We start from the raw sequence: 24,723 nt of genomic DNA on the forward strand, positions 1-24,723 counted from the left end.
AATTATGGACTGAGCACAAGATAGATGGGTTTAATAAATACACATTGAATTGATGCTGTCACATCTCTAAATTAAAAGTAATCATAGGAATGTATCCCAGGTTTTAATCTTTTTTGGGGTAAATGTTTGAACTATCCTAAAATGACTTGGAAACTTTTTTTAATACCTAACATAATATACAGAAAATTACATCAATTTTTATTGGTTTTTATGGTTTAGGACAAAAAAAAGCATCTGGTTTGTCATTCATTACAAAGGCAGGTGTAGAAAGAAATGAATGGATCACTTTACCTGCAGTGATTTTCAAAGGACAGAATGACAGGATATTCTGATGTGACAAAAGCTGTTTCCTTGATGGCTTGAATCACATCCTTTAAAAGACAAACAGAGTTAATGAGTAGGAAGACCAGAGCTTTTCAGGTACTTACAGATAAGGTTTTACATATTGGGGAGGGAGTATTCTTCTCAGTACCTGGCAGAGTATTGTACATACTTAGTAACTGTTCAATTAAAAAAAAAAAAAACTGGAACAAATGAATGCATTCATCAAACTACCCATTTAGCTGTCAAATATCTCCATCATTATGTGCTGTGTCAAAGCAGTCCTTGTCAATCATTGTAAAATGTTCTCGTTGTTCAATTACAGTTGAATAAATAACCTGAATTACTCTACTGTGATAAATAGAAGACTATAGATGAAAAAATTTTGAGTTTCATGCTCCTCAATCAAGAATGTCATTTCGTTTTTCTTTGTTTCTACTTGGATTCCTTGCCATGATCTCTCAACTGAACTACTTTGTACAATCATAGTTAGAGCCACACAATTTAATTTTATTTTTAGTTATTTTATGTGTGCCAACTTTACCTCTCCAACCAGATTTTAAACACTGTAAGAGTAAGGACAGTGTATAATCAACCAATCTATAAATGTCTATTAAGTGCCTACTATGTACCATAGTACATATATTGTGTTAAGCTCTAGGGATATTAAAAAAAGACAATAGACAGTCCCTGCCCTCAAGGAACTTATAGTCTAATGGGGGAGACAATTCACAAACTAGAATGTATAAAGCAAGGTGATAAATAGGTGATGATTAATAGAAGGAAGAATTGGAATTAAGAAGGGTTAGGGGAGACTTCTTGTAGAAGGAATGCTGGCCACACAGTATGAAATCATTAAGTTTTATTGATGTCTTTTCTATGTATCCAATAAAATTCATTTCAAAAAGAAAGAGGCAGAAGCAGAAAGAAATGAATGGACCATCTATCTTCAGGGATTTTCAAAGGACAGAATGGTAGTATTTTCACCTGTAACAAAAGCTATTTTAAAGTTGGTATTCACTTTGTAAATACAATCTGCTTTTGCTGATCAGTTGATAGTGGCATTTATTGAATACACAGAACTGAACTAAATATCATGTGAAGGTAGAAAAAAGAGAAAAAAATTTCCTGCTCTCAAAAATGCTTAAATTATTACCCAGAATGTTATTCCTCCTCATCTCTACCTCCTGCTTTCTTGGCTTCCTTCAAGTTCCATCAGAAGCTCCTCCTTTTACAGGAATCCTTTCTTAATCCCTTTTAATTACAGTACATTATCTTTGCTGATTATTTCAAATAAAAGAGTTAAACAGAGAGCTTAACTATTTATAACAGTATTTTATTCTTCTCCTTAGACTATGAGCTCCTTGACAGCAGGGAGTGTTTTCTGCTTTTCTTTATATCCTGAGGGCTTAGCATACCACCTGGCACATTGTAAGCACTTAATAAATGTTTATTGACTGAATTATTGATTCTGAATAATTTGCACCTACTATATTTACTTATATGACACATTTCTTCTTGATATTTCTAATTTGTAACCAATTATGAGAAATGTGACTGAAAAAAGGGTAGAATTAATTCAGTTATGTAGGTTCTAGTCTGATAACATCTTTCAATCTCCATTAATTTTTTATTTTCCTTTCAGCAAACAGTAAAAAGAGAACTTTAATCTAGATGTTATTACTAATATATCTTTTTCCTCAGCAATTCATTATTGCTTTAAATGAATATTGCTTTACAAATTTAATTTGTATTACTATATTATGAATGTTTGTGAGATGTGAAGTATGCTAAAAGTAATTGAAAAGTGGTTTTTATATCTTTGATTTTCTTTTGTTTTAATTTTCTAATTTTGGACTTAAGCACCTTTGATCTAAGGAAAGGAATGTGTAGTTCTACTGTGCATCCTAGGCCCAGCTTTCTTCATCTTGGTCAATGCAAAAATGACCTTAGTTACTTGCTTCTTTAATACCAAGAGATATAAAAATAAATATTCCATCTGACTCTTGAGTGATTTTTTTAAAGAACAAGGTGGATTTAGCTGTGAGATAGTTACTACTTTAAAACAGAAAAAAAGGAATGTGAAGATGAATTTCTGAGAATAAGACATTGTTCCTGACTTTCTCAAAACAAGAAGGATGAATAGTAAAAAGGTTAAAAAAACCCACCACCTCAATACAAATATTTGTCTTTACTATTTCACCATACAAAATTTCAAATTCTTGTTCTGTCTTAGCTAGGAAGGAATGACAATTGTAGTTTTTGTTGGCAGAATGATACAATAAAAAAAGACAAAAAAAGATACAAAAAAAATGATAAAATAAAAAATAATCTTTTTGTGTGTCAAGGATACTTTCTCAGAATGTTTTTAAATATTCAAAATAAAATACATAAGATTTCAAAGGAAACCAATTATACTGAAATATGATTACCGAATAAGAAAACATTAAAAAAGTTTATGGACTCCAGTTCATGAACTCCTGCCCTTAGATACAGGCACATTTTCCATCTTACCTTAAAAAGAATATCTGTACACATTGCTTTTCCATGAGTTATTATTGGTTCTTGATCTTCACCTTTCCCATCCCAGCAATCTAGCTCAACGCATCTAAGAACACAATAAAATGACAAATATTTAATCTTTTAAGTAAAAGAGGACATGCAAAAACTTTAAAGTGCATCATTTTCTTGTAGCACTAGAAAAGGAATGAATTACTAAAATTATCTTAAATAAGATGTACTATCTAAAACTTTTTCTAATGTAACTTACTTTGATTCTATAGCATGTTTACAGTATATGAAATATTATATCCCCTTGTATTTTCATCACAAATACTAAATAATTTCATCATCTAATATGTGTAAAATGAGATATAAATGAAGAGTTTTTAATCTTATGGGGGTCATTTTGGATCATTTAATAGACTAATTTCTTACTTAGCTATCTATTATTCTAATACTTATGATATCTATTAGTGGAGGCTAAAGTTATATTTATATTTATAAGGAGGAAAAGGGAGAAATGTCATAGTCTACTCTATGTCATGCACCCTATTAAGCAGTTTCCAAATATTATCTCACTTGATCTTCATAAATCCATGTGGTAGGTGCTATCATTATTTCCATTTGACAACTGAAGAAATTGAGGAAAACAGAGGCTAAGTGTCTTGCTCAGAGTTACATAGCTTTGAAAAAAACTCCCCTTAAAATCCTATTTAATTTCTTATGCTTATCCACAATATATTGAAATCATGATGGAGAAAGTCATGATGTGGAAGAGATAACTGTATATGTCTTTTCAGGAGACTAGGATGGATTGAATATAAACATATAATACTGAGATAAAACAATGACTTTAGCTCACCAACCTGCATCCAGCTAAGAGGATTTGTCTGTACATTTCCACCGAAGATTTCCCACCAAATTGACGTCCTGTGAGATATGTGTTATGGGAAGAACTGATAAAGTAGTGGGCCAAAGGATGATCCATTTCTTGGTAAAGTTCCAGGCGGTCAAGGAAGACTGGCGCATTTTCATCAGACATCAGATATCTGCAAAACCCGTCACTGGATATGAGTCCTAAAAACAAAGAAAATAAAAAGCTTATATAACCTTTCACATTTATAGAGGATGTAGGAAATGTTAAATCATAAATATCCCAATAGATTGAGACTCCCTGTTTCAGTCACAGAAACTAAAGGAAGCTTGAAACAGTGAGGGTGTAAATTTAATCTTTTTCTAAAGAGTCTTCATTCCATAAAGACAGTTTTGGAGGAAGAGTTGACAAGAAAGTATATTAAAAAAAATGCTAACTTCATAATGTCTCATGCAAATAGGCAGAAACCCTGTCCAAATACCAATTCTCCCAGTTGACATTGCCCTTCTCTCATTTTCCCATAATTGCTATGTATGCACTTTCTATATGGGAATAAGTTGTTTTATCCTGTAGAACATAAGCTCTTCCAGGGTACAACATAGGGGCACAGAAAAATGCCCCTTAGAGCAAGAAACCAAAAGCTTGTTTGTAGAAGGCTGGAATTCTGAAGAGGTATACTTGAATCAAGGACAGAATGGTGCTTGTGGTTCAGCACCTACTCAGTGTGAGATAATGGTTCTCTATGGTGATGTCATGATTATGTGTGCTTAGTGTGCTGTACTGATGTTATCGTACTGAGGTATTTAAGGGAGTCTCAGACATAGAAGACTCTCTCCGCCACAGCTGTCAGCCCCAGACACAGAGAAGCTCCAGACTCCAGATTCCAGACTCCATCTTTGACCAGCCACATGGTAGCTCTCCTGCCTCCTTTACTTCTTCACCTAAAGACTAAGAATTCGGGCTGATCAGGAGGTCTTCCAGAGAGCTAGCCCGGACATTACATTTGTTGGTAGTAGGAATTGCATTCTTTGTATTTTATACTTTGTACTTGTATCCCCAGGGTCTGTTTTTGAAACATAGAAGATATTTAATGAAAGATTGTTGATCAAATATTATGGATTCATATGATGTGCAAATTAGCTTATGTAATCTCTGAATAATCAAGAGACTTGTATCAATTGCTCTCAACTTTTTTTACAAGCACAAAATTTGAGGAATGAGTCATAGTATAAATTTAAATGGTATTTATATGGATAATTTCTATCGTATTGATGCTATCTTTATATTCAGTTTTATAATAATTCCTTTCAAAGCTCTGAAATAAAAAAATATGTATTTAACTTTTGTCGATCTTTAGTATGTTGTATTTTAAATATGAGAATGCACAATTTTTTTTTTTTAGTAAATCTCTCTTTTTTTTTTTGAAAATTTAATTTTATTTAATAATAACTTTGTATTGATAGAATCCATGCCAGGATAATTTTTACACAGCATTATCCCTTGCAATCACTTATGTTTCGTTTTTTCCCCTCCCTTCCTCCCCCCCCCAAGATGGCAAGCAGTCCTATATATGTTAAATATGTTGCAGTATATCCTAGATACAATACATATTTGCAGAACCGAACAGTTCTCCCGCTGCACAGGGAGAATTGGATTCAGAAGGTAAAAATAACTCAGGAAGAAAATCAAAAATCAAATAGTTCACATTCATTTCCCAGTGTTCCTTCTTTGGGTGTAGCTGTTTCTGTCCATCATTTATCCAATGAAACTCAGTTAAGTCTCTTTGTCAGAGAAATCCACTTCCATCAGAATACATCCTCATACAATATCGTTGTCGAAGTGTATAATGATCTCTTGGTTCTGCTCATCTCACTTAGCATCAGTCCGTGTAAGTCTCTCCAAGCCTCTCTGTATTCATCCTGCTGGTCATTCCTTACAGAGCAATAATATTCCATAACATTCATATACCACAATTTACCCAGCCATTCTCCAATTGATGGGCATCCATTCATTTTCCAGTTTCTAGCCACTACAAACAGGGCTGCTACAAACATTTTGGCACATACAGGTCCCTTTCCCTTTTTTAGTATCTCTTTGGGGTATAGGCCCAATAGAAACACTGCTGGATCAAAGGGTATGCACAGTTTGATAACTTTTTGGGCATAATTCCAGATTGCTCTCCAGAATGGCTGGATTCGTTCACAACTCCACCAACAATACATCAGTGTCCCCGTTTTCCCGCATCCCCTCCAACATTCATCATTATTTTTTCCTGTCATCTTAGCCAACCTGACAGGTGTGTAGTGATATCTCAGAGTTGTCTTAATTTGCATTTCTCTGATCAATAGTGATTTGGAACACTCTTTCATGTGAGTGGTAATAGTTTCAATTTCTTCATCTGAAAATGGTCTGTTCATATCCTTTGACCATTTATCAATTGGAGAATGGCTTGATTTTTTTATAAATTTGAGTCAGTTCTCTATATATTTTGGAAATGAGGCCTTTATCAGAACCTTTAATTGTAAAGATGTTTTCCCAGTTTGTTGCTTCCCTACTAATCTTGTTTGCATTCGTTCTGTTTGTACAAAGGCTTTTTAATTTGATATAATCAAAATTTTCTATTTTGTGATCGGTAATGGTCTCTAGTTCATCTTTGGTCACAAATTTCTTTCTCCTCCACAAGTCTGAGAGATAAACTATCCTATGTTCCTCTAATTTATTTATAATCTCGTTCTTTATGCCTAGGTCATGGACCCATTTTGATCTTATCTTGGTATGTGGTGTTAAGTGTGGGTCCTTGCCTAATTTCTGCCATACTAATTTCCAATTATCCCAGCAGTTTTTATCAAATAATGAAATCTTATCCCAAAATTTAGAATCTTTGGGTTTGTCAAACACTAGATTGCTATAGTTGACTATTCTGTCTTGTGAACCTAACCTTTTCCACTGATCAACTAATCTATTTCTAAGCCAATACCAAATGGTTTTGGTGACTGCTGCTTTATAATATAATTTTAGATCAGGTACAGCTAGGCCACCTTCATTTGATTTTTTTTTCATTAATTCCCTTGAGATTCTCGACTTTTTATTGTTCCATATGAATTTTGTTGTTATTTTTTCTAAATCATTAAAATATTTTCTTGGAAGTCTGATTGGTATAGCACTAAATAAATAGATTAGTTTAGGGAGTATTGTCATCTTTATTATATTCGCTCGGCCTATCCAAGAGCACTTGATATTTTTCCAATTATTTAAGTCTGACTTTATTTGTGTGAAAACTTTTTTGTAATTTTGCTCATATAATTCCTGACTTTCCTTTGGTAGGTAGATTCCCAAATATTTTATGCTATCAACAGTTATTTTGAATGGAATTTCTCTTTGTATCTCTTGCTCTTGGATTTTGTTGGTGGTGTATAAGAATGCTGAGGATTTATGGGGATTTATTTTGTATCCTGCTACTTTGCTAAAATTATGAATTATTTCTAATAGCTTTTTAGTAGAATCTCTGGGGTTTTCTAGGTATACCATCATATCATCTGCAAAGAGTGATAGTTTGGTTTCCTCATTGCCTACTCTAATTCCTTTAATCTCTTTCTCGACTCTTATTGCAGAGGCTAGTGTTTCTAATACAATATTGAATAATAATGGTGATAGTGGGCAGCCTTGTTTCACTCCAGATCTTACTGGGAAAGGTTCTAGTTTTTCCCCATTGCATATGATGCTTACTGAAGGTTTAAAATATATGCCCCTAACTATTTTAAGGAAAAGTCCTTTTATTCCTATGCTCTCAAGTGTTTTTATTAGGAATGGCTGTTGGATTTTATCAAATGCTTTTTCTGCATCTATTGAGATGATCATATGGTTTTTGTTTGGTTGGTTGTTGATATAGTCAATTATGTTAATAGTTTTCCTAATATTGAACCAGCCCTGCATTCCTGGTATAAATCCTACTTGGTCATAGTGTATTATCCTGGGGATGATTTTCTGTAATCTTTTTGCTAATATTTTATTTAAGATTTTAGCATCAATATTCATTAGGGAGATTGGTCTATAATTTTCTTTCTCTGTTTTCAGCCTACCTGGTTTAGGTATCAGTACCATATCTGTGTCATAAAAGGAGTTTGGTAGGACTCCTTCAATCCCTACTTCTTCAAATAGTTTATTTAGCATTGGAGTTAATTGATCTTTAAATGTTTGATAGAATTCAGATGTAAATCCATCTGGTCCTGGGGTTTTTTTCTTAGGGAGTTTATTGATTGTTCTATTTCTTTTTCTGAGATAGGAGTGTTTAGGATATTTACTTCTTCCTCTGTTAGTTTAGGCAAGCTATATTTTTGGAGGTATTCTTCTATTTCATTTAAGTTGTCGAATTTATTGGCATAAAGTTGGGCAAAGTAACTCCTAATTATTGCTCTAATTTCCTCTTCGTTAGTGGTGAGTTCTCCCTTTTCATTTTTAAGACTAACAATTTGATTTTCCTCTTTCCTTTTTTAATCAGATTTACTAAGGGTTTGTCTATTTTGTTGGTTTTTTCATAGAACCAACTCTTAGTTTTATTAATTAATTCAATAGTTTTTTTACTTTCAATTTTATTGATCTCTCCTTTTATTTTTTGAATTTCAAGTTTAGTGTTTGACTGGGGGTTTTTAATTTGTTCCTTTTCTAGCATTTTTAGTTGCAAGCCCAATTCATTGACCTTCTCTTTCTCTATTTTATACAAATAGGCCTCTAGAGATATGAGATTTCCCCTTATTACCGCTTTGGCTGCATCCCATACATTTTGGTATGATGTCTCATTATTATCGTTTTCTTGGATGAAGTTATTAATTATGTCTATAATTTGCTGTTTCACCCAATCATTCTTTAGTATGAGATTATTTAGTTTCCAATTTTTTTTTGGTCTACTTTCCTGCGGCTTTTTATTGAATGTAATTTTCAATGCATCATGGTCTGAAAAGGATGCATTCACTATTTCTGCCTTACTGCATTTGAGTTTGAGGTTTTTATGTCCTAATATATGGTCAATTTTTGTATAAGTTCCATGAACTGCTGAAAAGAAGGTGTACTCCTTTCTGTCCCCATTACATTTTCTCCAGAGATCTATCATATCTAATTTTTCTAGTATTCTATTTATCTCTTTGACTTCTTTCTTATTTATTTTGTGGTTTGATTTATCTAATTCTGAGAGTGCAAGGTTGAGATCTCCCACTATTATAGTTTTACTGTCTATTTCTTCTTGCAGCTCTCTTAATTTCTCTTTTAAGAATTTAGATGCTACACTACTTGGTGCATATATGTTTAATATAGATACTTCTTCATTATTCATTCTACCCTTTAGCAAGATATAGTGCCCTTCCTTATCTTTTTTGATTAGATCAATTTTTGCTTTAGCTTGATCTGAGATCAGGATGGCTACCCCTGCTTTTTTGGCTTCACCTGAAGCACAGTAGGTTTTGCTCCAACCTTTTACCTTTAACCTGCATGTATCACCCCGCTTCAGGTGTGTTTCCTGTATACAACATATTGTAGGATTCTGGCTTTTAATCCATTCTGCTAACCGCTTCCTCTTTATAGAGGAGTTTACCCCATTCACATTTATGGTTAAAATGACCAATTCTGTATTACTTGCCATCTTGTTAACCCCGGTTTATGCTTTTCTCCCTTCTTACTCCCTTACCCCCCTTCCCAGTATTAAGCTTGTGAGCACCCCTTGCTTCTCACAACCCTCCCTTTTTTAGTATCCCTTCCCTCCCCTTAGAGTTCCCCCCCCAACTTGCCCCTTTCCCTCCCAGTTACCGTATTCCCTTCTACTTAGCTTATTCCTTCCTTTTTCACTTTTCCCTTCTCACTTTTCAATGAGGTGGGAGAAGTTTCACCATAGATTGAATATGTCTAAAATTCTTCTCTTAATGCCAATTCTGAAAGCAGTAAAATACTCACTATATTCATCCCTCTCCATTCTTTCTCTCAGATATACTAGGTTTTCTTTGCCTCTTCATGAAATGTAGTACCCCCACTTTCCCTTTTTTCTGGTACAATGTCCTTTCCACATCTAGTTTCTAGAACAAGGTATACATGTATTCTTTATACATCTTTATAGCCGAAATATAGTTCCCAAGATTAATCTTTACCTTTTTAGATTTCTCTTGAGTTCTGTGCTTGTAGATCAAATTTTTTGTTAAGTTCTGGCTTTTTCATCAGAAATAGATGAAATTCGCTTATTTCGTTGAGTGTCCATCTTCTTCCCTGGAAAAAGATGCTCAATCTCGCTGGGTAAGTTATTTTTGGTTGCATACCAAGTTCCTTAGCCTTTCGGAATATCATATTCCAGGCCCTTCCATCCTTTAATGTGGATGCTGCCAGATCCTGGGTGATCCTTATTGTGGCTCCTTGATACTTGAATTGGGTTTTTCTAGCCGCTTGCAGTATTTTTTCCTTTGCCTGAGGGTTCTGGCATTTGGCCACTATATTCCTTGGTGTTTTGATTTTAGGATCCCTTTCAGTAGGGGATCGATGAATTCTTTCAATGTCTATTTTACCTTCTGTTTCTATGACTTCTGGGCAGTTCTCTTTGATAATATCCTGGAAAATAGTATCCAGGCTCTTTTTTTCATCATACTTTTCTGGAAGTCCGATGATTCTCAGGTTGTCTCTCCTGGATCTGTTTTCCAGGTCTGTTGTCTTCCCCAGAAGGTATTTCACATTCTTTTCCATTGTTTGATTTTTTTGGATTTGCTTGACTGATTCTTCTTGTCTCCTTGAGTCATTCAATTCCAATTGTTCGACCCTGATTTTCAGTGAGGTATTTTCTTCACTCACTTTTTAAAGATCTTTTTCTAATTGTCCAATTGAGATCTTTTGTTCTGTGGAATTTTTTTCCATTTCGCCAATTTTGTTTTCCAGTTCACCAATCCTATTTTTCAAGGATTTGGTTTCTTTATCCACTCTCTCTTTAACTGACTTCTCCAGGCTCTTTTCCCAAGCCTCCCTCTCCTTTTCCCATTTTTCTTCTAGCTCCCTTGTGAGAGCCTTTTTAATTTCCTCCATGAGATTCATCTGTGCTGAGGAACATATGATCTCCTCCTTTGGGGATTCACCTGGGGACTGTTTGTTTTTAGTCTCCTCAGGATTTGGAGTCTGCTCTTTATCTGTATAAAAGCTGTCCAGGGTTAAATTCTTTTTCAGTTTCTTGCTCATTCTGTCTAATTATCAAAGACAAACTATCAAAGAAACAGAAGGAAAAAAACCCCTTGAATGGAGGCTGCTTTCTTTGGGGGAGGGGCAGGGTATTCATGAGGCACGGGTCCTACTGTGCTATGGCGCCTGCGCGCTGAGATCCGAGCGCTCTGAGATCCGAGCGGGCTGAGACACTGTGGGGGAGGGGTGGCCAGGTCCCGAGAGACTCCAGCTGTTTGGGGCTGTATTCTTCACCCCCGGTGTTTTTAGCTTCTCTACTGGGCTGCTGACTCGCTGCAGGAGCAAAGTATCTAATCCTGTAGCAAAGCTCTCCCCGCAGAGACGGCTGCGATCACGTCCCACCCCCTCTCCGCTCTACTCGGTTCTGAGCTGCTATCTGTGCTCTAGCTGCAGCTGCTGCCCGCAGACTGCTTCCGATTTAAATACCATCCCTGCCCTCGCGCAAAAACAGACCTTTCTTGACGAGTCTCAAGGATGGTTTCTCTTGGTAAGTAATTGTATGTTTTTTTTCAGTCGAGCATTAATTCAGAGGCATGAAATGAAATGGATAGTGAGAGAAAAACACGGAGGTTACACAGCAGTATGCTTCCTCTCCGCCATCTTGGCCGGAAGTCCGAGAATGCACAATTGAAAAATATTTCTACATTATATTTTATGAAATGCTGAATTTAAAATGGTACTCTGGCTAGCATGGTGTAAATTCTAATTTAGTATGAAATGTGATATATTTAAAACTGAAAATCAAAGTTACTTAATCTTGGCACCAAGAAATTCATTTGACCAATATCTATATGATTTACTTTAAATAAATTCCCACCTTCCTGCTTTTTTTTAATAGAGAAAGCAAAACGAAACAATGTGTCTTCTTCGTTACCTTTTGTCTTCAACTCATCATCAGGCTCATAAGTCTCAATTATCTGCATTGCCCTTTTTGTATCATAGAATGGGAATAAAATTTCATTCAGTCGAGGGTCTCGTTGATGCTAAGATTAGAAAATAATTCTCTTTAGTATGATAGTATTTGCCATATTAAAAATTCTTAGAATGTTTCCTATAATCAAAATAGAAAATTTCTAATACATGAAATGTACAGTATCACAATTGTAACTTAAAAGTGTCAAAATACTTTTTAAAATTTCTTTCCTTCCTTCCTTCTTTCTTTCCTCCAAAAGAAAGGTTTTTTCTAAGATACTTTCTCATACAGAAAAGCAGAGTCAGAGAAAATAGCTATTCTATACTGTCTTGTTTTTAAGAAGCTAGAGCAAGACATAAAACATGGATGATCATGCATATTCTAGACCTAAATCTATAGAATTTAACTGTAATCAATTACTATGCTGATATAGGATGAATCTTCCATAAAAGACTGCTCAGTATTAGCAAACTTCATTCTATTGAGCAAGTTTGCAAATGTAACTTCATAACTGAAATATCATTGCAAAACTGAAAATAAGAATATAATTCATTGATTTACATTTGTGAATTGGCAGGATGGGCCTAGTTTAGTCATTTAAAAAGCTAAGATCATTTCATTCTAAAGGAAATTATCTGAAGTTCACTCAGAATGCCCGTATTTAAAAGCCTATCAATTTCAGGGCTAAAATCTCCTGATCCTATATTAATAATAGAGGGAGGAACAATATAACCTTCCAATGGTGCCTAACTTCAAAGAGGACGAATGAAAAATTCAATTTACAAAATTTTTGGTAGTTACACTTCTTTTTTGTTCATTGTAGATTTGAGGGCTGCACACTGTGTACCTGATTCTCCATAAAATAAATAAAAAAGATAAAACAAAATTCAACTGTCATGGCAGATAAGCAGATGCAAGCAAAACTTCACCAATAAGTATGACCATAGCAACACTTCTTTACCCAGATATATGCACATACTTGGGGAAAGGTACTTTTAGGTTTATGAAATTTCTACCCCACCCATGATGCCCCCAACTTGAATGAATAATTTAAAGATAGACAATGTGACCAACAGAGCGCTTGATGCAATTTTTAAAAATGCACGTCTTTGGCCTCTTTCCAAAATCAGAACTGTTGATTCATAATGAAGCAACAAAATCTCTTCTGAAAGTTTATCCCAATGAAGCATGCTGATAGTCTAAAAAATTATAGCTTACAACAATATGGCCATGCAATGAAGGGGCATAGAATTATTGCTACCAGCAACAGATCTCCAGCATCTAAAGAATAGCAAAAACCATTCACTATCTGTGCAGCATCTAGAAGAAGCAAAACTATGAGAACAACTATGAAAGGTCAAATAAGCAGGATACACAATGTTCCCAGCTAGCAATATAGCACAGGCATGCAGTTGTGTAGCCCATTATTCTGATGAATTATAAACTTTTCACTTCTAGTTGAAATGAACTTATATTAAAAATCAAATGGCTAATATCTTTGTACTCTTGTTAATATCTGTTAATAATGGAAATGAAGAAGATGAATAAAAGAAAAAAATGATTGTGGCTGTGGTTATATAAAGAGCATAGTTGCCTTTTTGCATTATGCTAAGGATTAAATGTCTGTTTACTGTTTATATTGGTAAAATTCATGTAATATGTTCATTATCAAATACTCTGTATGCATGTGAGTGTATAAGCACACACACATAGATACTTATACATTAAAATGAAAAAAAATTAAACTAATTAATTAATTAATTAATTATATATAAAATAAGACCAATTAAAAATACATGGAAGAGATGGCTTAAGATTGGAGAGCAGAAAGTGAGAGATGGTAAAAAGAGGCAGGGAGAAGGAAAAGAATTGTATAGTTTTCTCATTTGTGACTAACTTGAGTCTTCCTGATTCTATTTGGATTTTTTGGGCAAGGACATTGGAGTGGTATGTCATTTCCTTCTCTAGCTCCTTTTACAGATGAAGAAACAGAAGCAAATAGTTAAGTGATTTGCCTAGGGTCGCACAGCTAGTAAGTGTCTGAGGCCAAATTTGAACTCCGGAAGATGAATCTTCCTGACTCTAGCACCACCTAGCTGCCTGGGAAGAGATTAGGAAGATATAAAGCAGCTCCCTTTTATTGCTCTAAGAAAAAGAGAGAAAGACAGAATTATAAAATAAGAAAAGGTACAGGAGAAAAGATGGATCATCATAGTTTTGCAACTTACAATGTTCATAACCTAGAAAATCTCTTACCCTCTTTTATTATCATCTCTAAAATGGGAATAATGATAATACGTGCTGTATCTCATAGAGGTATTAGAAGAAGCAAATGAGGCAACAGGTATGAAATCACTCCACAAACTATATAATAAAATGCAAATAAAGCTAATTGTTATTAGTAAAGTTTAGGCATTAATATTAGCATAAGGAATGCCAATGACTTAATGTATAACCTAATGTCTCATTGTATATACAGGGAGAATGGAGATGAAATTAAAGAAACTCTGCCAAAAAATTAAAAATGGTACTTGAAAGATTATTTAATACATAGTTTCAAATTTTCTGGCAATTGATAATAAAGTCCTTATAATATGATAATATATGTCAATGTATTTCTTTTCTCAGTGAGAGACTTAACATCTCTTGGCTATTACTGTCAAATGCAATTTATGATATTTTTACTTGAATCCTTCAGCATCAGGTCTATATGGAGATTCAAAATTCAGAGACAAAATCCTGAAGAAAATCAACATCTGGGCTACAATCTCATGATCACTTGGTTACTTTCCAGCAATAATGGACATTCATTTAGAACAACAACTGTTAAATGTCAAGAAATTTTCTTTAGAATTGATATGCAACAATTATTTATTAATCACTGATTGCATGCTAGGTACACTGCTAGGTAAGCTAATATATGTATCCTGTTACTATTTTCTTTAAAAAAACTGCTGACATTTTAATTTTTGTCACTGTCCTGGCAGCTGCCAGTAATTAAAATATTAACAATAGTCTATTATAAAATTTAATGTTCACAAAGCACTACATTGTGTCCTATTAAGTAGCAATGTTTGTTCCAGTTCAATGTCACACATGAGGTTGAGCTGGTGTGGGTTTAGATTTCAGACGTTGTTCTGACACTACTAGCTAGCTATATATGCCAGGGCATATTGCTCAACTTCTTTGGAATTAGTTTTCCTCATTTTAGTGTGTGTGTGTTCTGAACTAGATACTCTCTAAACTATTTTCCAGGTATAGTATCTAATTACTTCTGTTCTATTAGATTATCTATTACATGACTCATCTATTCTAATTGGTACTTAAATTCCATTCCAGGAATAAAACTTTGTGACTATTTAAAATAGCCAGTTAAGGTCTCTTCACACTAGTGGCTACTTGCTTTTTATTCTCAATATAATCAATATAACTAACTCTTGATTTCTTAGGCCACTCAATATTCCAATCATTGTTCTCTTATTTCAAGACTTTTGTCCATTTCTGTACTCATTAGTATCTTTATTTGAGGATTAAAAACAGAGAGGGAAAAACAGAACCAAAAACAGTCAATTTGATTATTTATTAGTAATATATTTGAGTTTGTAACTAAATGACTTAAAATTATTATTTGGTTATATGATCAGAAATGACAATGTTGTGGTCTTGATTAAGTAAATAAATTGGAGCTTTTGTCAATACTTTCTGCAAGTTTTATCAACCTGGACTTTGTTATTTCAATAATAAAGGCAAAGAGAACTTTCCTTAAGCCATCATAGAAGAGCCAAATATTTATCTATGACAAAATTTATTAGCCTGAAATGGTTGGATGCCATTGGCTAAATTACTTCCCCATCTGATTCACCTCTTTAGTAAAGATGACAAATAGCAGAATGTTTGTATTTGACTTACAGCTATATAATGTTATTTATAACACAACTTTCAAAAATGATGGCTGAACTGAAGCAATCATATTTATCAACATAGTTGTATATAAACACTGTATAATATTAGCAACTAGAGAAAACTTGGTACTGAATTGAATCCATCATTTTCATTACTCAAATTCAAGGCGTTTCCTTTCTCTCTATAGGAGTCAAGTGGAAGAAAGATAGAGAAAGTATTTAAAAGAAGTAAATAGTTTTAACTATTATGATAGAATGTAGAAGAAAGTCAACCAAATGACTACAGAAATGAAGAGTATATTTTCAAAACTGTTTTATGGCTTAGACTTTCAAAATTAAATGTACACTAAAGAAAATAAAGCAACAAGTAAGGGCTCTTGGAAAGTTAAATATGTATATACAACATTAGTAATGGTTCTTATTCAGAAACATGGAATTCTAAGTAAGATATAAGAAATGTCTAGTCATTGCTTTGAAGCCATGAAGTACATTTTTCCAAATGCAGTAAGTTAACAGACATCAGACTTCCTCTTTTCCATCCTACTATCTACTCATTACAAGGGAATATGTTTTTTGGCCCACCTTAATAATACTTTGATTATTAATGATTCAAAATGCAAGAACAGGACAACATAAATAGAATATTAGCATATATTGATGAAAAACATTCCAAGCAATCTATTTTTCTATTATTTACAATATAAGAATGTGGATAATACCTGGGTAAAGATTATAAGCATAGCATATGCATCACTAAGAAAGAATGGAGCACATAACAACTCAAAAAAATTTCAAATGAAATAAATAAATATTAAATTATATTAAGTGAATTTAAACAGTATTTTCCTTTTATTTTGCATGTAATCAAGACTTGATTAAAAATTCCTAAGACATAAATATAAATAAAATATGAAGGTACTGAAAATTTTTGGTGAAAAGAAGAAAGGGGAGTGGCAATGAGATGTTTAGCATTAATAATTTATCTAATTTATTTCTTATCTCTTTTTTATTATAACTTATCAAACATCTGCTATGTACCTGGCACTGAATTGATCGTTATGTTTCTTATGGTGATGAAAAATACATATTTACACATATATACATATATACATACATACATACATGTATATATGTTACATAATATCACTTTTAAACCAGCAAATGCATTGTTCTAATTATTTTCATGATAGTAAAACTTCTAGGTGGTTTTGATAAGATAGGCTTTCAGAAGTGTGAAGGATATGAAAATAAAATCTATCTGATATAAAAATTGGACCATGTAATTGCTTGTATAATTCCTTTCCTGTTATCAAATAAATTGAGTTAAAACTTTATTAAGTGAATCTGACTAAAAATTAGATTAGAAAAATGTAAAAATAAGAAACACACCTAAAATTCAATTAGCCTTTTCACTACAATAACAGTTAGGAAATCTAGTGATTCTTTAAGTTTGTTATAAAAATATTTCATTCTACTCTATATATCCTTACATGCAATCTACTAAAAAAAAAAAAAAAAAAAGATCGCTAATGCATGCATCACTAGTGAGAAAAAATTAGCAATGGAGAATCAAACTACAGTGCCATAAACTAATCATTCTCTAGCTAATTAAAAAGATCAATATAAAACAATTCAATACATTTTAATATATCTGACAACTGAACACCAACATGTTTAATTAAATTAATATAATATTATAAAAATTCATAGACACAATAGTTACACACCACAGCAAGTAATCAGCAAAAAGCAAGTGGCAAAGCCAACATACATAAAGCACAAGAACACATAGAGTTGCAGCTGATTTTTGCACCTGGAGGATGCCATAATGGAAAGATCAGCAGGTCAGAAGCAAAGCCAATGATGGCATGATGCATGCAATGAAGAAACTGGAAGAAGCAAGCCACTGCAGACAGACTTTATGGTAGTTAATGTATGAAAAAGCTTACTTCATTTAGAAAGCTCACTAATTGGTCTACCGTTAAATAATCAGTTTTGTCTCCATTGCTGAAAAGAAATTTATTAGAAAAAGTAAGTTTCTGTATATGATGCTATAGTAGGTACGATTTACATGTTGACATTTGTTGATGATACTTTCTAAGCCTATTTTCTAAGTAGTTGTACATTCTTTTAAAGGCCAAAAACCCTTTGTAAGGACTGCACCCCCCACACCCCAACCATGAACACCATAGTCAAGACTTTTACTATTCTTTTTCCCTAGTAATTATTTAAAAGCTGGTAATTCGAAAACAACATGTAAGTCATCCACTTTAGATATCTGAATGAATGAACTTTCCAATAACATAATAAGACTCCATACTTAATCTAGTTAGTTTACAAAATGTGTTAATAACCTAAAAGAGCAGGTTAAAATTACAGGGAGTTAGTAAAGCCAATGCAAGAAAAAAAGTTCCAGGTGCTTCCTTTAACTTATGTAAAAGTTTCTTGAAAATATGGAGTAAACTTTTACATTGATAAATTAAGAGTAGGAAACATAACTCTGACCTTGCCTGCTAATTTAGGATATGGAGTAACAGGCATGGCTGGATACTCTATTCATAATGCACTGAAATGTTGATGAAAAACATTCCTAACATGTGAGAAAAACCTAAAATGAGAATGATACAGCTTAAGAGTCACTTTGTATAAAAAAGAACTTACATTTTCCTAAAGAGGTCCTCGATGTCAGTCCGAGGACAAATTTTTTGTGTTAGTTCATAAAACTTTTCATAAGTAAATGCTGCAGGCTCAATTTCATCATTCTGGAAAGAAATGGAAGGTGGGTTATTCATTCAGCAGTAATTTCTCAATGAGGTGTAATAGAGACAATGAACTGCTGCCACTAGAGTCTCAAGGCATGTTGATTATGACTGGCCACAACCCAACTGGTAGAACCAACAAGTGCATCTCAGCAGTGATTTTACATGGTGTGGGAGCTAATCTGATAGAACATAGGTGGCTATATCTTTTTCTTTTCTTTTTTTCCCCTCCCAGGGTCACACAGCCAGGAAGTATTAAGTGTCTGAGATCATATTTGAACTCAGGTCCTTCTGACTTCAGGGCTGGTGCTCTATCCACTCCGCCACCTAGCTGTTCCTACTAGGCCTTTTTCTTTGCCATATACTCTGATATGTAACTCCAGGCATCTGTTGGAACTTTCTCAAATGCACTGAAAGAAACATGAAAGAGTTGGGAGAAACTATTGTTCCCTAACCAGTCTTCCTGGCTGTGTAAGCCAATGTTTCTTTATAGGTGAAAAAAAATTTAAAAAGGCAAATTGAAGCCACAACTTTTTTTTCTTTTGACAGTTTTATAAAACCAAGAGAAGGCACTTTATGAAAAAAAAATCTTTATTTTTCTCTATTTAATTTTGAGCAAGATTTGCTTAAGTAGTAACACTGACATTCATTCTCTATCATCAACAATAATAAAAGCTTGATTCTCTATGTGAAAAGTAACAAAGAGAAACAGAAAAGGTTTTTGTGGAAAAAATCTTATGGCCTAAGACACTTGTTAATTTTGCAATATCTATAATAGCTGGGATTCTATAAAACTCTATTGGGCTAAATTTGCTTTTAAAATACAAGTGTTTACTTAATCTTTCCATTAAACTTGATTATATTTTGTAGCCAAAATGGCTTTTCTAAGTCAAAAAGATATTTTAAACTTAATTCTTGTGTCTAAGAGAACAAAAATGATCAAAAAGTTATCTGTAAATTTTAAAATATTTTTGTTAAACCCATTAAAGTGTGCCAAAAAGTAAACTAATCAATTCCCATGGGAAAAAGGGTACTTGCAAAGTGAGGTGTCTGGCAAAACTGATTTAATTCATGACATAATTTTATGGCTAAAATAATTAAATAATTTGAAAATATTTTTAAAAAAGAGTTACTTAGTAATACATTATTAAAATAACTTGATAAATACCTTTCCACTGGGAAGACCTAACTCCTTAAGGGCTTGAAAAATCACCTTTTCTGTTTTACCTGATGCAAAGGTTCTAGTAATACTACAGAAGGAGAAAAAAAAAAGAAATACTGTTACTTTCACATATTGGCATTTTTTACTTGCCAAACAAGCCCAACCATTTTCACTTAGTCAACATACTTAATAGTAACAACAACAACCACAAATAACTGATATTTACATAATGTTTTAAGTATAACAACCCTATAATGTAGATAGAACAAGCATTATTATGCCAACTTTACAGGTAAGGAAATAGAAATGTTCTTTCTTGTAGAAGGTAAAAAAACAAGAAGAAAAACAAGGAAGAACCAAAACTAAACTAAAAAAGTTGTTTGACCTCTAAAAGTTACTTTCATCACTGATTCTGCTACAAACTACCTATTTCATCTTGCACAAATATTTTATCTCTCTCAGGCTGAGCTTTCTTATTGCAAAATGAGAATGAATTTTATGTGATCTCTAAGGACTCTTTCCTTTGCTTTGTTTTGCTTTGTATCTCCCAGGGTATACCACAGTATCTTGAAGGTGGGTCAATAAATGTTGATTAAAATGATTGTTTTTGTTTTTGTTTTTTCTGTTTTTAAAGGATGAGTGGAGATATTGGGAGGAAAAAGATAAAGAGTTAGTCAATAAATACTGATTTAATATCTACTATATGCCAGACACCATGCTAAGTGCTAGGAATGAAAATAAAATTCTTGCTTTCAAAGAGCTCACAGTCTAATAAGGGAGACAATATGCAAACAAATTATGTAGAAACAAATTATATGCAGGGCAAATAGAAGAATATTAACAGAGGGAAGGCACTAGAATTACAGAGAATTAGGAGAGTCTTCCAGTAAAAGGCAGGATTTTAGTTGAGATTTGAATGAAACCAGAAAAGTCAGGAGGTAAAGATATGAGGAGGGAGAGAAGTATGGGGGGCAGCTAGTGAAAATACCCAGTGCTGAGAAATGGAGTGTAAAGTTTGAGGAACAGGAAGAAAGCCAATATCACTTTAAAAAGTATGTTTGTGAGTGGGAGAGGTGTAAAACTCAAAATTTTTAAAAAATGTCATCTAAAAATAAATAAAAGTAAAAAAAAATGCTGATTTGAATTGGTATTTAATGTAGATTAGGACACCTATAGAAAGAGCTTAATAAACATTTGTGGAGTAACATTATCGAGTACAATGAAAGGTAGGAAATATCATTGCTAACTCATTGAACTTACATATAAAATTGTGAAGCCCTGTGGAATGTAATAACACGAGGCATAGCCTAGTTTTATTATGTTAGCAGAGAAAGGATATTATGCTATTAAGTGCTTTTCCATTCAACAACAACTAGACAATTATAAAATATCACTTGTTTCTCTACCAAGACATTTTGTATAGGATTGGCTCATCTAGTAATCTGGTATTAACTGTTCAATCACACTTTGCTACAGCTTCCTCACCATGGGCAAATTTTATATGAGTAAAATCACTGCATATTCTTAACTCTAGTGACTAATGTAGATGAAGAGAAAACTTTATGAGTTAATATAGTATATAAATTTCCTGATGGGTGGCAAATATGTAAGAAGCAAATATTGCAAATTCTTTGATTGAAACTTAAAATGAATTCAGTATGACAATTTCAGACACTGAATATTGCGCTCTGCTGCCAATACTGCCTGGATAGCTCAATGGTTTTTTTATTAACTAATTATAAGATTATGTACTTCAGATTATCCATCAAGAGCTTGTTAACTTTTCAAGTTTCCTTTTCATGTCTATCAACAATTTCTCTGAGAACAGTAGGCTTCACATCTAAGCCATGGAAATATCTTCTATCTGAGTATGAAAGGATTTTTAATGACTTCTACCAACTTCCCACCCTTTCATAAAGCTCAGACATTCATGCTGAGAAGATGGCAAATTCCTATTTAAGCATTAACAGCCTGTTACTAACACTGATTTGCCAAAATAGATGGGGAGAAGTAGGCATTGGGTAGATTTATTCAGCATTCATACAACGCTTTCCTCTTTCCAATGGGCTCCAAAGATTTCCCAAGAGGTTAATTTTAATATTTTAAAGTAGATAGAAATTATTGTCCATGAAGATTAATAAATCAGTGGGAAGATTATAGCAGTTTGCTCTCATTTATGGATCAGAGCAAGTCTCACTAATGGCATACTTTTATGATAAAAAGAACTTAGGTACTAGAACATATTTCTAGATGGGATGTTGCCAAAATTCCAAAATTCCTCAAATTCTTCTCTAACTAGTGGATATGTCTTTAAATTCAGTTAGTTGTGGCAAAATTAAATTTATATAGATTTCCAAATATTTAACATATGTCTTTTAGTTACTAAAAAGAATTTTGGGATCCTCCCACCAGCACAGGATCTCATATTTAGATTAGGAAGGGATTGTTGAGACCATCCATCTAACTTCAATGTTTTCATTTCATGGTTGAGTAAACTGAATCCCAAAGAGATCATGATTTGTCCAAAGTCACACGGCTGGCAAGTCGAAGATTTAGAATTGGAATCTGGAACTTTGACCCCAACTCCTATTTTTCATATTTTTCATTGTAAGATACTGCCTTGATTAGGGAATCTTAACACCTTCTATGATTGGACACTAACCATCAAATCTTAAATCCTAGATTTTATAACTAAACTGAGAAAATGCTGAATATGCTGCCTTTGTCTAATTGATTAAACATCATCTCTTCAGTCAATAGGCATTTATTAAGATATTAGATGTCTAGGTGGTAGGGATAAATACAAAAGGGAAACTAATCTATTCTCACTTTATTGAGTTTACCCTTTAGTAGGATAGATATCACACATCATGTTTGTAGAAATATGGCATTAGTTTTTATGGAGCCATAGGATATCAATATAATCTAAAAGGCAACACTATAAAACCAGCTCTGCTTGGAAAGAGGCTAACAAGGCACTTCTTCAGCTTTGGCAACAAGTATGCTCTACTCTGCCATCTTTTTTGTTAGGTTGTCCCTAAGGTAATTCAAATGGAAAAGAACTAGAGGCAAATGGCAGGATTGTTAATTGTGCTACATTCCTCAACCTATTCCTCCGCTCCTGGCTCTCACTCTTTCTCAAATTTAGCTTATGTAGACTGGGAAAGGTAGAGGTAAAGAGTGAAGATAGAAGGCAAGTAGAGATAAAAAGTACCAAGAAGTACTATGAATTTGTGTTGCAGAGAAATAGAAACAAAGACATAGCCAAAGACAGAGACCCAGAGAGACAGTGACTGAAAAAGTAGAATATAAAACATTTATGTCTTCTAAGTAAAGACCTAAAAGATAAATGAGAAACAAGATTTAAATATTCCTTAATTTGTCACTCCCTTGACCTTCTAAATAATGTGGTAGTGCCACTAGTGTGTAGCTATCCTTAATCAATATCATGATTCTGAGTATCAGCTCTCTTGTAAAAATTATGTAAACCATATTAATATTTCCACTTAAAGATCTTGAAAATTGATGCTATGTTATGTTATAACTGAAATGAAAATTTTAAAAGTATTTGCTTTTCATATCTATTATAGAATTCACTAAAATTTCCACCAAGCTCTTGGCAGATTGCACACCGGAAGATCCATCCACCATTTCTGGCTTTGTAAAAATCCTCCATCAACTCTAATAAACTCTTTTCTCCTGCCCCTTTTCTCCACCCCCAAAGAACAGATGTCCTATGTCAAGCACCTGTTAATATTGGCATGAACAGTTCATCAAAATCCATGAGCCAAGATTACAAAAGTCTGTTGTAGATGCCAAAATACCTTAGTTATTTCCTTTAAAAAAATAATAATGATTTTGAATGGGAATAGCCCAGAAAAAAGGCATAAATCACAAAAGTCTCTAGACCCTGTACAGCCATGAAAATGAGTACGATATTTGTTGTCAATGAAACTATAGTAGTTTAGGAAGTGTCCTAATCATAACCTATTCATTTCACTTTTGTTCATGCCCTAGAAACAAGCCTTGTTTTAGAAGCTGTATACATTTAGTAAGTGCATAATGTTGATCAAGTTGCATTTCTGAACTTTGCAATATAATTTTCCCCTCCAAAATTTAGACAACTATTTCAATATTGACTTTTAAATAAAAAATGAACTGTGTATTTCATAATAGATCCAGGATGCTTGGATATACTAAACAATTATACTGCCTTAAGTCAAATGAACAAATTATTTTGAATAAAATAGAGATTACCTAAAGTGTTCTCAAAAAAATCATTAAATATGAGGTTTAAAAAAAAAACTTTTAAACTAGGCATAAAACATTCACTTACAAATTAAGTAGAATAGAAAATTGTTAAGGCACATTTGTCAAGGAAGGAATTTATTGCAGATGAGAACTTGAAAGAAGTTTTAAAAAGCACTGAAATAGTATCCCTTTCTTTGCACTTTCCCTAACTTTCCTTTTTCATTTAATTTCTTCACTAAAATCATTCTCTATTGTAAATCCATCCTGTATCACTCCTACCTAAAGCTTCAATGTGATTTGGAGGTAATCTGGAGTTCTACAAGTGGAATATAAGTACGAACATCTGAACTAAAAAGACTTTAGTATAGCTCAGCAAGAGATTCAATAACTATAATTCTAGGAATGCCCCTATATCACCTACTAAGGCAGAGAAAGGTATCATTTTACATGGGTATACAATGTATTTTAAAAGGGAAATAGAAGATCATTTGAGAATTTTAATATAATAATGTAGTATGAAAGCTAGTTCATGTTACTAAACTACTTGAAAGTAAAAACATGAGAAGAATGTTAATGTAATTCTTATACATTTAATTTTTTTTAAATTAAAGATTTGTCCTTTAATTTAGTGATCCTATTGTCATGCATATACCTCAAGGAAGTCAAAGATGTTGAGTAATGTATCATATGTATGTGTATATATATATATATATATATGTATATATATATATATATATATACACACATATATATGTGTGTGTGTGTGTGTGTGTGTGTGTGTATTAGACTATATCATTAAATGATAGTATAAAATAGATGGACTTCACAGGTGCTTATTTAAA

The 24,723-nt window shown here is 33.0% G+C and overlaps 1 protein-coding gene across 5 annotated transcripts in view; it reads right to left on the minus strand.

Moving 5' to 3' along the window:
- PLCB4 (phospholipase C beta 4) overlaps positions 1-24,723 on the minus strand; it is a 477,498-nt gene that overhangs the window by 91,651 nt on the left and 361,124 nt on the right. For all 5 annotated transcript variants that reach the window (XM_051975941.1, XM_051975940.1, XM_051975939.1 and 2 more), the window contains 7 exons: positions 19,637-19,718; positions 18,371-18,471; positions 17,659-17,716; positions 11,769-11,877; positions 3,690-3,900; positions 2,836-2,929; positions 292-371 (listed from right to left, as the gene is read on the minus strand). In XM_051975941.1, the coding sequence (XP_051831901.1) occupies positions 292-371; positions 2,836-2,929; positions 3,690-3,900; positions 11,769-11,877; positions 17,659-17,716; positions 18,371-18,471; positions 19,637-19,718 (735 nt within the window). The remainder of the gene's footprint in view (positions 1-291; positions 372-2,835; positions 2,930-3,689; positions 3,901-11,768; positions 11,878-17,658; positions 17,717-18,370; positions 18,472-19,636; positions 19,719-24,723) is intronic.

The sequence above is a fragment of the Antechinus flavipes genome, chromosome 2, assembly GCF_016432865.1.
Source record: "Antechinus flavipes isolate AdamAnt ecotype Samford, QLD, Australia chromosome 2, AdamAnt_v2, whole genome shotgun sequence".
Classification (NCBI taxonomy): Eukaryota; Metazoa; Chordata; class Mammalia; order Dasyuromorphia; family Dasyuridae; genus Antechinus; species Antechinus flavipes.